The sequence below is a fragment of the Ambystoma mexicanum genome, chromosome 7q (assembly GCF_040938575.1).
Source record: "Ambystoma mexicanum isolate Mex_15411 chromosome 7q, UKY_AmexF1_1, whole genome shotgun sequence".
NCBI lineage: Eukaryota > Metazoa > Chordata > Amphibia > Caudata > Ambystomatidae > Ambystoma > Ambystoma mexicanum.
The window spans coordinates 561,190,874-561,203,742 of NC_090941.1; the positions used below are offsets into that span (position 1 = coordinate 561,190,874).

Sequence of the window (12,869 nt, forward strand, 5' to 3'; positions counted from 1 at the left end):
GTTTCCATGCCTCTGGCTGCTCTGAAAGCAGACTTGTGGTCGTGGAAACAACCAAAAGATGGATAAGCTGGGAGATTGCCAGCTTATCCAAGAGTTTGCCCAGGAGGGGAGTAATGGAGATAGGCCTGTAGTTAGCCAGACAGGAGGGATCGCCAGAGGCTTTATCAGGAGAGGGTGCGCAAGGGAGTGCTTGATGAGTAGCAGGAAGGATCCAGTGGCAAAGGAGTGATCGCAGAACTCAGCCGAAGCTGGAGCAAGGGAGGCAATGTTGTCCTTGATAGTTCTGGAGGCACAGAGGAGCACATGTTTGGATGAGACTTTCATAGAGCGGACTTGTCTAGAGACCACATCAGGTGATATCGAACAGAGAAGGAGGTAAGGGATAAAGGGGGCAAGGTGGCCAGGCGGTCAGTCAGCAAGCTGTATGGAAGAGGAGGGAGAGATGGAAGAGCAGAGAGCTAGGTTAGCAGGCTAGGGGAAGAGGGACTCAAAATTCTGGTTTTCACTTCATCCTTAGGTGCATAACACTTCTTTTAAACTGGGATGCCGTGGGTCACTTTGTTTGGCACATCATTTTGTGCTTTCATTGCACAATGTTGCATTATACATTAATGTCTGATTATTAAGTGAGGTAATTTACAAGGTAATGTCTTTTTCTTGTTTTGTTCTTCCTACAACCCTCAATGCTCCATATACGATTGAAACAAATTTGGGATATGTATATACTCTGTTACACCAATTATATTTCTTTATTTTGAACAAACTACATCTTTTTTGGGAATGTAGCCAAAAACTGTTTTTGTCATGTTTAGTACATGGTTTGTATTTTCCAATAAACATTTCTGTCAATTTTATCAACCAATGTTTGTTTCTGCCAGCCTTGAAAACGAAGTATGCCGAAACACGTGTCGGCTGACATCCTTTTTCAATAAAGACATTGTAGCATATGCGTTATGAGTCTCATTTCAATTTTGACAAGATATTTATATTAGTAATTTGGGCACAGTTTCAAGCAACGGGCAGAGCGTGTCACGCCAGTCATGCATTTTTGATACTACATACCCTGTAGGTGCTTTCGGGTGCACCCACTTCCTGACCTTTGGTGACGTAGCAGGCCACATGCAAAGTTTATAGTGGACATAGCACACACTCCAGGTTCTTACCCATCCTTACACTTTCACTCCCTAAAATATAGCACTGTGTCGTCTGCATACAGTGAGACCAGTTCCCTCGTTCCAACCAGAGCCAGCCCTCATGTAATATGAAAGTTCCGCAACCTAGCTGCAAGGGGTTTGATAATTAATGCGAAGAGTAGCGGCAACAATGGACACCCCTGCTTGATACCATGTCCCAGTGCGAACCTCTTGGAGTACCTTCCGAATGAGGTAATCCTTGCCTCTGCGCCTGACTACAGTAGCCGCACCGCCGAGTGAAAGTATTCCAGTAGACCTTGCAACCGCAACACCTCAAACAGGTATTCCCACTCTACCAAGTCGAACGCCTTTTCCATGTCTAGCAAGGCCACCACCGCTTGCACACCCGGGTCTACCTGTGCCAGTATTGAAAAGAACCTCTGCAAATTTAACGAGGTCGACCTCCCCGGAATAAAGCCAGACTGATACATGTGGACTAAGCTTGACACAAATGGAAGCAGTCTGTCCACCAGAATTTTAGCAAATATTTTTGTGTTAAGATTAATGAGGGAGATTGGGTGGTACGACGTACATTCTAGTGGGTCCTTACTCTCCTTCAAGAGCAGGATCACCACAGCCTCACGCATTATGGATGGCAGCTGACCCCTGGACAGAGCCTCCTCCCAGGCCCCCATAATGTATTTCTCCACCTCCAGCCCCAATTCCTTGTAGAACTCTGCTGCTATGCGTCCGAACCAGGGGCCTTAGCTGATGGAGGAGCCTTCGCCGCATCCAAAATATAATCGACCGAGATCGGTTTAGCCAGTGCCTGGCAGGCCTCGATGCTTAGCCGCAGTAGGTTAGCCTCCTCTAGGTACTCTGTCACCTCCCCAGTGGCCAGCGACCCTCTCCCTCTAGATGGATAAACTCCCTCATGGTATTGTCTAAAGGCACCCAGAATAGCATCGGATTCTGCCACAACATGCCCCTCAGCCGTGCGTATCGCAGCAATTTCAGGGCGACCCGCTTTCACACCTCAACATAGCTGCCAGCAGGTGGCCCAGCCGCCCCTCTTTACCGTATCTGCGCTCCATTGCAGGATGCCCCAGATACTTAACCTCCCAGTCTGCTAGGTCAGCAAATGTATTTAGAGCTTCCCGCAGTGCAACCCTAACCACTGCATCCATCAGGGCGGTCTGCCCTGCCTTGATTACCCCTTCATGATCCGTCAGCTGCCCCCTAATCATTTTCAACACCCCAAATTACAATGCCATACACCTACCACGGAGAACCATCTTGAACGCCTCCCAGACAGATGCCATCGACCCAACGGAGCCCATGTTCGTTCCAAAATATGAATGCACAACCTCCACCACCTCAGTACGGAATACCACGTCCGAAAGGGCCGCAGTCTTAAATTTCCAGCGGAGCATCAGCACCACCTCCTGTCCCATATCCAGCACCCACAACACTGGGGAGTGATCCCACAAGGTCCTCGGAAGCAACAAGTCTAGTGTTATCTGCATCAGCTGTGGGCTAGCCAGCACATAGTCAAATCTTAACGATGTGCCATGCACCGTCGAGTGGAAGGAGAAGTCCTGCTCCCCCGGGTGGAGTATGTGCCAGACGTCCACCAGTCCCAGTTCAACATACCTCTGCACACCCTGTCCAGCTCGGTCTGCAAAGCGATATTCAGATCGCCCACCCACACTGTTAGTATGCATGTATTTATAGCTTTTGGACATGAACGTTTAAAAAAACCCAGGGTCATCTACGTTCGGGCCATAGATATTAATAAATGTCACCAAGGTGTGAGGCCAGCTACCTGACACAATCACAAACCTGCCCTGTGGATCAATAACGTGTTCCAATAAGTGAATCGAAGTGATTTATGAATGAGTGTCATAACCCCAGCAGAGTAGGATTAGTACAAGGTATAAAATCTGTGGGGGCCCCACGCCTTGGCCACCCCCTTGTTAGCTGTCCCTATAAGATGGGTTTCCTGCAGAGTGATCATTTTAGCACCAAAACGCTCACAGTAGTTGACTACCTTCTTGACCTTGCACAGATTGTTTAACCCCATCATATTCCAGCATATTTCCTTACATCCCACCATAAAACATTGTGCACAATATTCAGCCCGGCTCCACCCTCCCACACTCCTGCCGCCTGCGTCTCCCACCTGGTGTAACTTTGTGCCAACCAGCCACTCTTAGACTTGAATCAATTTTGAACAAAATCCCTCTCCACCAGAAGCTGGGGTGACAGTGGCAGACCTTTCAGCACCTAACAAATGCCTCCATAAACATCTCCATGTTTTGTGCCGGTACGGTCTCCGGGATCCCGACCACTTTGATATTATTGCTCCTCGACCTCGCCTCCAAGTCCTCATTTTTGTCTCAGATGTCTCTCACTTCCGCCTGTAGCCTCGTAAAGCCTGTGTCACCTCACTGCTAGTGTCTTCCAGTATCCCGACCCTATGCTCCACTTAATGGGTGCGGCTGCTCTCCTTTTCACTCCTATCTTGCATGCAGTCCATTTTGTACTCCATTGCATCCAGTTTGGCAAACCCACTTTCCATTTCTGCCAGCACTAAGCTTGGTTCTGAAGGTGGGCCCGTCGTCCCACCAGAGACAGACATCTCAGAAGCCGATGGCGATCCTCCTCCCTTTCCACTCGGTCCTCGGGACCCCATTGCGCTTGCACTCTTCGTTAGCCCTTCTTTTTGTGTAAAAGGCAGGCGACACTGCTTTTTGTTGCCTTTTGCCTTCAGCACAACGCTACCTCCACCATGCAGGCCCAGGGCGGCGCTCCTCTCTTGCCCCCATGTAGATATGCCACCCGCCCAGACACAGTGGTCCTCTGCATTTCACCTATGGTCTTCAAATAGCCCAGTGTCACAGCGGGTGTGGTCTTGGTCCCTACCCTACTTCTCTGTCGGGGCTGGCCCACACTTAGCACCCAAACTCTGGTTGTCTGAGCTGTGCTCTACTCCGTCACTTTCTACCACCCTCTCACCCCACATCCACCCCCTCCCACCCCCACAGGCAGGAAATGTGGTTCCTCCAGCTGGGTGAACCTGAATTATGGGGGAGCAGCATGCTCGGAGTCCACATTTTTTATCACTGCCATGCTGAGGCCAGTCCCCACCGCTGCACAATAAATGCCAGTACTAGGTCCAGCTGGCACTCACTCAGCCTCCCAGCCCGTCCAGGTAGTGGATGCAGTGAGGTGGCCACTGCAGAGGGCGCGCAATGCGGAGGCAGTGTCCCACTTCCAGGAGGATCACCCTGGGCCAACCGGGGGGGCCACGGCCACCCGCCGTTTCCACCAGACCCCAGCACCCAGAGCAGTTCAAAGTTCACCCTACATGCGGCTCAGTCTGCCCCCGCACCTCAGGCCTCCAGCAGTGATGCACCCTTTGCCGGGGCACACAGCCTCTGGGCCAACCTCAGGGGAGCTCCAGAGGGCTTGCCTCCCTCCAGACGGGGACGTGGCCCCTGTCCCGCAATGCCACTCTCACCTCTACTTTGATGCCACGGGGGGAGCTCCCGCCTGCTCTGGTCAGCTGGCCACTTTCACCACTCTCTCCCTGCTCTAGGCCCCAGCAAGCACGACCATAGGTTGGCGGAGGGGGTGTGTCTCCCCAGTCCCCAATTCTGTGCAGGGCCACAGTCTTGCGAGCTCAAAATCGGGTAGCAAGTTCACAACCACTTGTGACCCACTTTCAGGTAGTTGGAACTCTCGGCATCGGCCTGCCAGTGGATCCTGGCCTCCTACTCCACACTAGCACTCCAGGAGCTCAGAGGAGAGCAACCATCTTTCAGCAAGCTTGTGAGCGCCCCTTCCCGCACCTTTCTTACCTTGTCAGTCGTTGCTGGTTGACGGCTACTCTGCATGCTCCACCAGTGAATACAGGCAAACACAGTCTGGCGCTGCTACTGTGGGAGCTGCCCTTTGCCTCGGTGCCCTTAACCGAGGGGGCTGCACAGACAGAGGAGCTGGCCTGGAGTTAATGCCTAAGTAGTGCAGCCAGTCCAAACACACAACGGGAGCGGGGAGGGAGGAGAGCAGGAGGGAGGGAATCAGGAAGGGAAAAATCCAACAGGCTCACAGGCCGTGAGGCACTTTAACGCAACATTCAATACTAAATTATCAATGCAGGCAAATCAAAAAACTGTGCTCAAGATGGAAGCAGGCACAAAGGTGCAAAGGTACACTTACTGCAGCTGCTGGATTACAAGTGTAGAAGGAGCGTTGGCGAGGGGTAGACCCTCAGTCCGATGCCTCAGCAGTGAGCCGGTCCAATCACACATGAAGGGGCAGGGAGGAGGAGGAAGGGAACAATCCAACGGGCTCACATGCCACGAGGCGGCTTAACACAACATTCAACACTAAATTATCAATGTAGGCAAATCAAAAAACTGTATTGAAGATGGATGCAGGAACAAAGGTGCAACGGTACACTCACTGCAGCTGCCGGATTACCAATATACCAAATATACTGTCAGTAGTGAAAGCTAATCGTGCCCATCCTGTGTATTGGCAGTGATCAGGGGGAAAATACGTGCGTTGTCTCAGTACCACTGAAACTGATCCAGGGCCTGAGTGCACTCGTGCGGGACCGCAGAGATGTGTGCTCACTCACACTTGTTCTGTCCTCAGCAGGAAGGAGGGACAAGAATGAAGCGCATGTGGCGCGGACCTGGTGAAAACATGGCGACAGCACTGAGCAGGCAACATGCTTACAAGGGAATTGGGCATATCGCTGTGTGCGGAAACAGCAATATCAGGCCTCAGGCAACATGCACCAATTTCTGTCTCATTCAAAATGACATCAAAAGCATCAGAACCTCTAGCCATTAAGAATAAACTCAATACCCTCCAGGGTCATGCATAGATAATCATGACAATCCATTCTGCTCACCAGCCAGTGGGGGCAGTGCATTTATGAAACTAGCAAAAGGCAGGTTTGACGTATGTCATATCATATAAACATATAAAGTGCCTGGAAGTCTCTTGGCACTGTGCCCAAATGACAGAGTGGTGAAAGACAAGCACAGGAGTAGAGGTGGGTTATAATTTAGCAGAAAGATGCATAATCATAAAGAAAACAAAGGTTGGATATATGTTTATTCCATTAATTGGCAGTAAATACAGAAAAACATTGGATGCCAGTTCAAGAGCAGTAGGATTTAGGAACCTGGAGAAGCAAGAGCAGAAAAGAGCAGAGTCTCATGGACAGGGTGTTTATTTTAAGTGAAGTCAAGAAAGTAGGGTTAGTTTGATAGAGCAGTGAACTATATTAAGAGTCTTGAAAATAACTTTTGAGTGGATGGGAAGCCAGTGGGCAAAGCAAAGAAGTGGTGTGACATGCTGATGTCTATTGGTGGTGTTGGTCAATCCAGCAGCTGTCTTCTGGATTAGTCAGAGATGATGCATTTTGTCTGAGGGCAAACTGAGACAAAACGAGTTGCAATAATCGGATTACGATTACCCGAGAGCAGCGGCAGAGGACATTCTTGCCGGGGTGGCAAGTAAAGAGAGGATCTGGTGAACCACTCTTCGTTGAAGAAAGGAAGATGTTATGTTATATTAGGTATATTTGTTAAGCGCTCGTTCGCCCTAAGGCATCAAGATGACATTTTTTTGCTGGTTTGTGGGGCTGAGGAGAGTTGATCCTCAACTTTGAATCATAAAATTCTGATGGTGGACACAGGCTGGATGGCACGTTGAAGAGATTGCGGTTGCAAAGCAGATGGACCTCCAAAGACTACAACCTTGGTCTATTCCAAGCTGCGTTTCAGAGAGTTGTTGTTGAACTAAGAGACAATGTCGGCGATATAGTTGCCAGGGCCGCCATGTCTAACATTTCCCTGAAGAGAAAGGAGGGGGACTGTAGATGAAGACCCCAGGCTTAGCCTTCTCCCCATCTCCAGGAAAGTCACATTCTTGCATTGCTGTTGTGGTAAGAGTAGGCCTTTTTCCCTCTTTTTAGGAAAGTGGAATCTGGGTGTTTTGGCATTGCTGTTGTGCTAAGACTAAGCCTTTTTCCCCCTTTTTTTTTTTAGGAATGTCGAATTGGGGTGTGTTCACTATTCTGTCCTCCCCTCCACCCCCCGTCTTCCGTCCACACTACTGCATCATCCCCCTTGGTGTGTTGCCTGCTGCTGCCTACTGTGTGCCTCCTTCTGTGTTAACCCTCTCCCTTTGGTGCTTCCTGTGCTGCGCGGCTCTGGGCTGTGTTTCTTCCACCCCTCTTGCCTCCTCGCACCCTCTATGGTGCTCTCAATCTCTTCCATCTTCTCAAACTGCTACTCTATCTGCTATCCTATCCCTCCCACTAAGTCTTGAAGGAAACGGTTCAAGAGGGATATCCTGGTCTCCATCCCAGCCCTCACTATTTCTGATAACCATATCAGCACTTCCTCCAGACAGACTCTCACTGACATCCTCTTTGTCATTCCCTCTCCAGAACTATAGACCCTTCATATGGTCTCTATTCTCTCTCCTCTTCTCCTCCTCTCCCATTAATGGTGGCACCCGGTGAGAGGGCCTCTTGGCCTCCTTCCATTCCTCCAAAACCATCATCAATGTCTATCTAAATGGTACCGTCTTGGTCATGGGCTCTCAGCCCAATCTCCTCCTTTTTGATAGGCGCTTCCAGCGACTTATCAACTTTCTCCCTTCTCCTGCTACTCTCTCTAAGACTTCTCTGCCTGCTCTGCCTCTTCCTTCCTCTGCCACCTCTCTGCCACCTACCTCCTCCTCCTCATTGGCCCCTATGCCACCTCAGACTACTGCCTTTGGCCACTCTCGTACACCTCAACAGCATTCACTGGGTGTACCACACTCCTGTACTCCACCCCAGAAGTCTTTCAAATTTAGCAACCTGCTCCATGTCTCTGCTCTGAACTCTTGCTCTGATGTCAAACACGCCTCTGGCATCTGGAACCTCCTCGAAGACCTTGACCTGGATGTCCTCGCTCTTACCAAGACATGGTTCATGGCCAGGCACGGTCACGAGTTTTGACACTCTCCTCCTTGAAGGCTACAAGATCCTCTCTGAGCCCAGAACCAACCGGCCCGGTGTGCAGTGGCTCTGATCTTTCCGGAGTGGGTCCCTGCTTCTGTCATTCCTATGCAGGCTTACTCCCACTTTGAATGCCTGGTCTGCAGGCTCTCTAACTCACCTGGCCTCTCTTTGACTGTGGCCATCATCTACAGGCCACCTGGCCAGGTCACCCTCTTCCTCTGAGAATGGGCTGAACCCTCCTCTTCTCTCCTAGCCTCGACCTCTCAACGTCTCCTCCTCTGAGACCTCAACATCCACCTGGATGTCTTTAATGCCTCCTGTGGGCTCTTCCACAACCTCTGCAACTCTCTCTCCCTTCCCATCCTACCCTCTGGTCTGACACATTCTGCCGGTCCCACCTTCGATATTCTCATCTCCTCAGACATCCCTCTCTTTAACCCTCTCTCTAACCCTCTCACCACTCCTCTCTCTTGGACGAACCGCTATCTGCTCTCCCCCCACCTGAAACTTTTTGACCCGCAGACAAAGCCTACCCAGGAACTGCCACCTTCCTTCTCAGTCATTCGGCCCATGAAGCGAGTGTAAGTAGAAGCATTTGCCTCTACTTTCTCTGCCCCTCCTACTCCTGCAGCTGACTCTCAATTTGACACAGCCCTCTCTAACCTGCATCTTTCTATCTCCAACACTCTTGACATCCTTGCCCCCGTCATGAGAAGCCTACCTCCAAGTGCAACTCTTGGTATGACTTCGACCTTGCCACCCTGAAACGCAAGTGCAAGGGTGGCTGAGAGGAAGTGGAGGGCTTTGGGTGCATCATTTGACAAACTGGCTTGCTGCCTGCTCCAAAGGCAATACAGACTCTCCAAGAAGCGGGTCCATATCCAAGCTGCTCTCTGCGGCATCTAACAACACGGTTAAACTCTTTGTAATCTGCAAGGAGCTAGCCAATCCTACTGCAGTCTCCACCTCTCCTGTGCCCTCCCAGACCCTTTCCACAGCGCTTGCTTCTCATTTCACCACAAAAACTCAGGACATCCTGTCCTCGCTTTCCTCTTCCTCTACCTCTCTCAGGCCCCTTCTGGCCGCCTCTCCCTCTCCTCTTCCTTTTTCCTCTTTCTCTCTGACAACACCTGATGATGTTCCTAGACAAGTCCGATATATGAAAGTACCATCCAAACAGGTGCTTCCCAGCTCTTCTAGAACTATCAATGACCACATTTTCACCCTTGGTCGACTTCTGCAATCACTCTTTCGCCACTGGATCTTTCCCCTCTCTCCTCAAGCACTCCCTTGTGCACCCCCTCCTTAAAAAGTCTTCTGCCGATCTTACCTGGCCGGCAAACTATCGCCCGATTTCTATCACTCCTTTCCTGGACAAACTCCTGGAAATGCTGGCCATCTCCCAGCTTTACTCTCCACAATGAATCTGTTAGTTGTCTCCATGACCATCAGTCTGGCTTCAGATCAGCCACAGGCACGGAAACTGCTCTCCTGAACACCCATGAAGATCTGCTCTCTAATCTTAATTCCTGCTCTCCCTCTGTCCTCATCCTCCTTGACTTTTCTCTGCTTTTGACATGGTTAATTACACCACCCTGATCAATTAACTCCATGATAACCTGGGCATCACGGATCAGGCCCTGCCGTGGCTGACCTCCTTTCTCCTGGACCGACCCTGCCAGGTGCAACTTGGGTCCTTTCTCTCCACCACCTGTCTCTCCACATGTGGTGTCCCCCCGGGCTCTATCCTCTCACCCTGGCTCTTCAATGTCTATCTGGCCCCTTTGGCCCACTTTATCTCCACCTTCTCTTCTAACTTTCAGTTTTATGCGGATGACACTCTGCTCTCTTTCAGGCTTCCCTCAGCCTCCTCATCTCCCTAGCTCATTCCGGACTGTCTATCCATGATCCAGGATTGATGGGCCTCCAACTATCTCTGCCTTAATGCCAGTAAGAGATCCTTCTCATTGGGATCCCTGCTCCTGCTTTTCCTCTCTCACTCTGGCCACCTTGGGCCCTCTAACCTCGCCTTCCTGTGAGGCAAAAAATATTGGTGTCATCTTTGACTCCACCCTCTCCTTCTCTCCTCACATTATGGACCTTGCCAAAAAGGGCCACTTCCAGATGCACCTCCTCAGAGGTATTCTACCTTTTCTCACTTTCCCCTCATAAATTCACTGTCTCCAGAGCCCTGGTTCTCTCCAGGCTGGACTATTGCAACAGCCTCTTTCTCAATCTACTTGCCTCCACTCTCCGGTCTCTGTAACTAATCCAGAACAGGACTGCAAGACTTTTCCATGGCCTCAAGCCCAAGGACCATATCTTTCCAGCCCCGACATCTCTCCACTGGCTCCCGGTGGCTGCAAGGATCAAGTTCAAGACCCTCTGCATTGTCCACAAGGCTTTCTGGGGCCGGGGCCCACACTACATCCAACTCTCTCTGCCAACATATCTTCCTTTAGCGCCCTTCGCACTGCTACCTCCAGTTCTGTTTGCGTTGCTATGCCCATTGGCCTTTGTCCCAGGGCGTTATAAATAAATACAATTATCTGAGGGTCAGACGCTTCTCTAGACAGAGAATGAGGGGTAGATCTCTCTCATCTGCAGGTGCCTCCCTCTGGACCGGCCTTCCCTGCCCCTCTCACAGACTTGAGCCAGATCACCTGAAGTTCCGGAAGCAGCTCAAGACCTTCCTTTTTCGCCACTGCCTTCTCTCTCTCGTTTTTCTGCTAACTTATCTGTCTGTTGTGCCGACTGGTTGCCTAATACCTTCAGAGTATCACTGAGTACCAAGCTCCTCCTAGACCAGTCTTCCTTGCACTGTCTCCTGGCCTACCGCTCACTTAGAGGCTGTAAGCTGTAACCCCTCCAGCCACCCTGCCTCCTAGCACTTACCTTAAGCCACGCTGCCCTGGATGCACTTACTCAGAGTCAAGCTGCCCTATTCATTCGCACTTCCCCTTCCCCTCTCCCTTGCACTTCATGTTGTCACACTTATACGAACCGAATTACACAGTCTCAGGAGGATAGCTGAGCGGCAACGTGCTCGCCTTGGAAGCAAGATGACACGGAGCAACACAGGTTCGATCCCGGGGTCTGCTCTTAAAAACCTGTGGGTATTAAGCACGTTATTAATAACCTATCATATCATACACAAGGCCTAGTAGGATCGTTTGTCTTGTCTTTCCTCTGTCTTCCCTCCCTTCCCTCCCTGTGGCGCCTAGTAACACTAGATGCCATATCATATCAGAGTGAGCCTGTACATTTCCAAAAATACCACCTGCGCCCGAGGCCTTGGCCTGTGTGTAATGAGAATAAAGCATCTTCATTGGCCATGTTCTGAGCACAGTACACCATCCAACCATATCCCACTGGCTATGTCTTGTGCAGCCCTGCCGCAAAGTGCTGTTCCCCTGTCCACCATACCACTTTGGCATGACCTGTGGCCAAGGCATGGGGTTATTGCTCTACCCAAAGTAAATATAGGTTATGGCCTGTCGGTACAACAAACAGACATGTCCTGCATATGTGGGTCTATGACCCCACCCCCCATTTGGGAGTTTGAATTTAAGGCACACATATTGACTTCTCTCATTGACCAATCTTCTCCAAATTACAAAGACTGATCGGTGGCAGGGAAACACTTTTTCTGGGACGTCTTGTGCCGATTGTTGGAAAGGGACTAAAGTGATAAGCGTTCAAGAAACATATATTAAATGGGAACTGTAACCTAAAAGCTAGATAATCGATATCAACAACTCCTTGATCAAATACTTTATTAATCCCACCATCAGGACATGGCACACTGGCTAAAGGGCACCCTATGAGCTAGCAAGTCATTCTGCGTGTGCACGTGACTCCTAATGGTGTGCCCAAGACAGATGAAACCACGCCCACAGGAGTGGTTCTATGTTGACTGTATTGAACATAGTTTATATCACAGATTGATATTCAGGTCGATGAGAGATATATGGGTAGTGTGCCCTTTAAGGCTGCTGTGCTGCCTATTGCATCTCCCTTCTTCTTGCAATCCTCCAAATGCCGCTCGGATGAGCTCTAAAGATGTGCACCTGTGTTAAGGATGGCAGCTATGTTCGTACTGTGAAGTAAATGCGATCTCTTATGCATGTGTGTTCTTTTTTATTTTTAAGGAGCAGTGCTATTCATTGGAAGAGTTACAAATCCTTTGGAATGAACAAGACACCTCGGATATTTCATCTGCGCCTATACCGGTTCTTCATTTCTGCATGACTAAACCACAAAGGCCAACACCATATTTATTGAATTCCGAACTTTTGGGGAAAAAATGAGATTGTCTTTTTATACATATTCTTGTTAATAAAATGCTTGATACTTTTTGAGTTTTGTCTCACAGATTGTATGTTTTTATTGCTTTCACAACGCACTGATACATTATGTAAAAACGCAGCACTGACAGCTGAGCAGTCACCGAGAAACCACCCGGAAAAGGCCCATGGGGCAAAATGGAGTGTACAGCAGACACCGTCAGTAGTCTGTTTAATTGTGAATCTTGCTAGCTTATTGCTTCTAATTTTCCTTGAAATGCAAAACAGCTGCGCGAGTTCTTTACACAATTGGGTGACAAAAATGTGCATGAAAAGAATGTAAACGACTACCTGGGTGCACAGAGGACAGGCTTCGTCTCTCTACGCCCCAGACTCTGGATCCTCCTCCCCATC

At 49.9% G+C, this 12,869-nt stretch overlaps 1 protein-coding gene across 1 annotated transcript in view; it reads left to right on the top strand.

Moving 5' to 3' along the window:
* Positions 1–12,530, top strand: part of SERPINE3 (serpin family E member 3) — a 228,538-nt gene extending 216,008 nt beyond the window's left edge. Inside the window, exon 9 of the mRNA XM_069640667.1 lies at positions 12,321–12,530. Within this exon, the coding sequence (XP_069496768.1) occupies positions 12,321–12,364 (44 nt within the window). The 3' untranslated portion in view covers positions 12,365–12,530. The remainder of the gene's footprint in view (positions 1–12,320) is intronic.
* Positions 12,531–12,869: the final 339 nt, after the last annotated feature.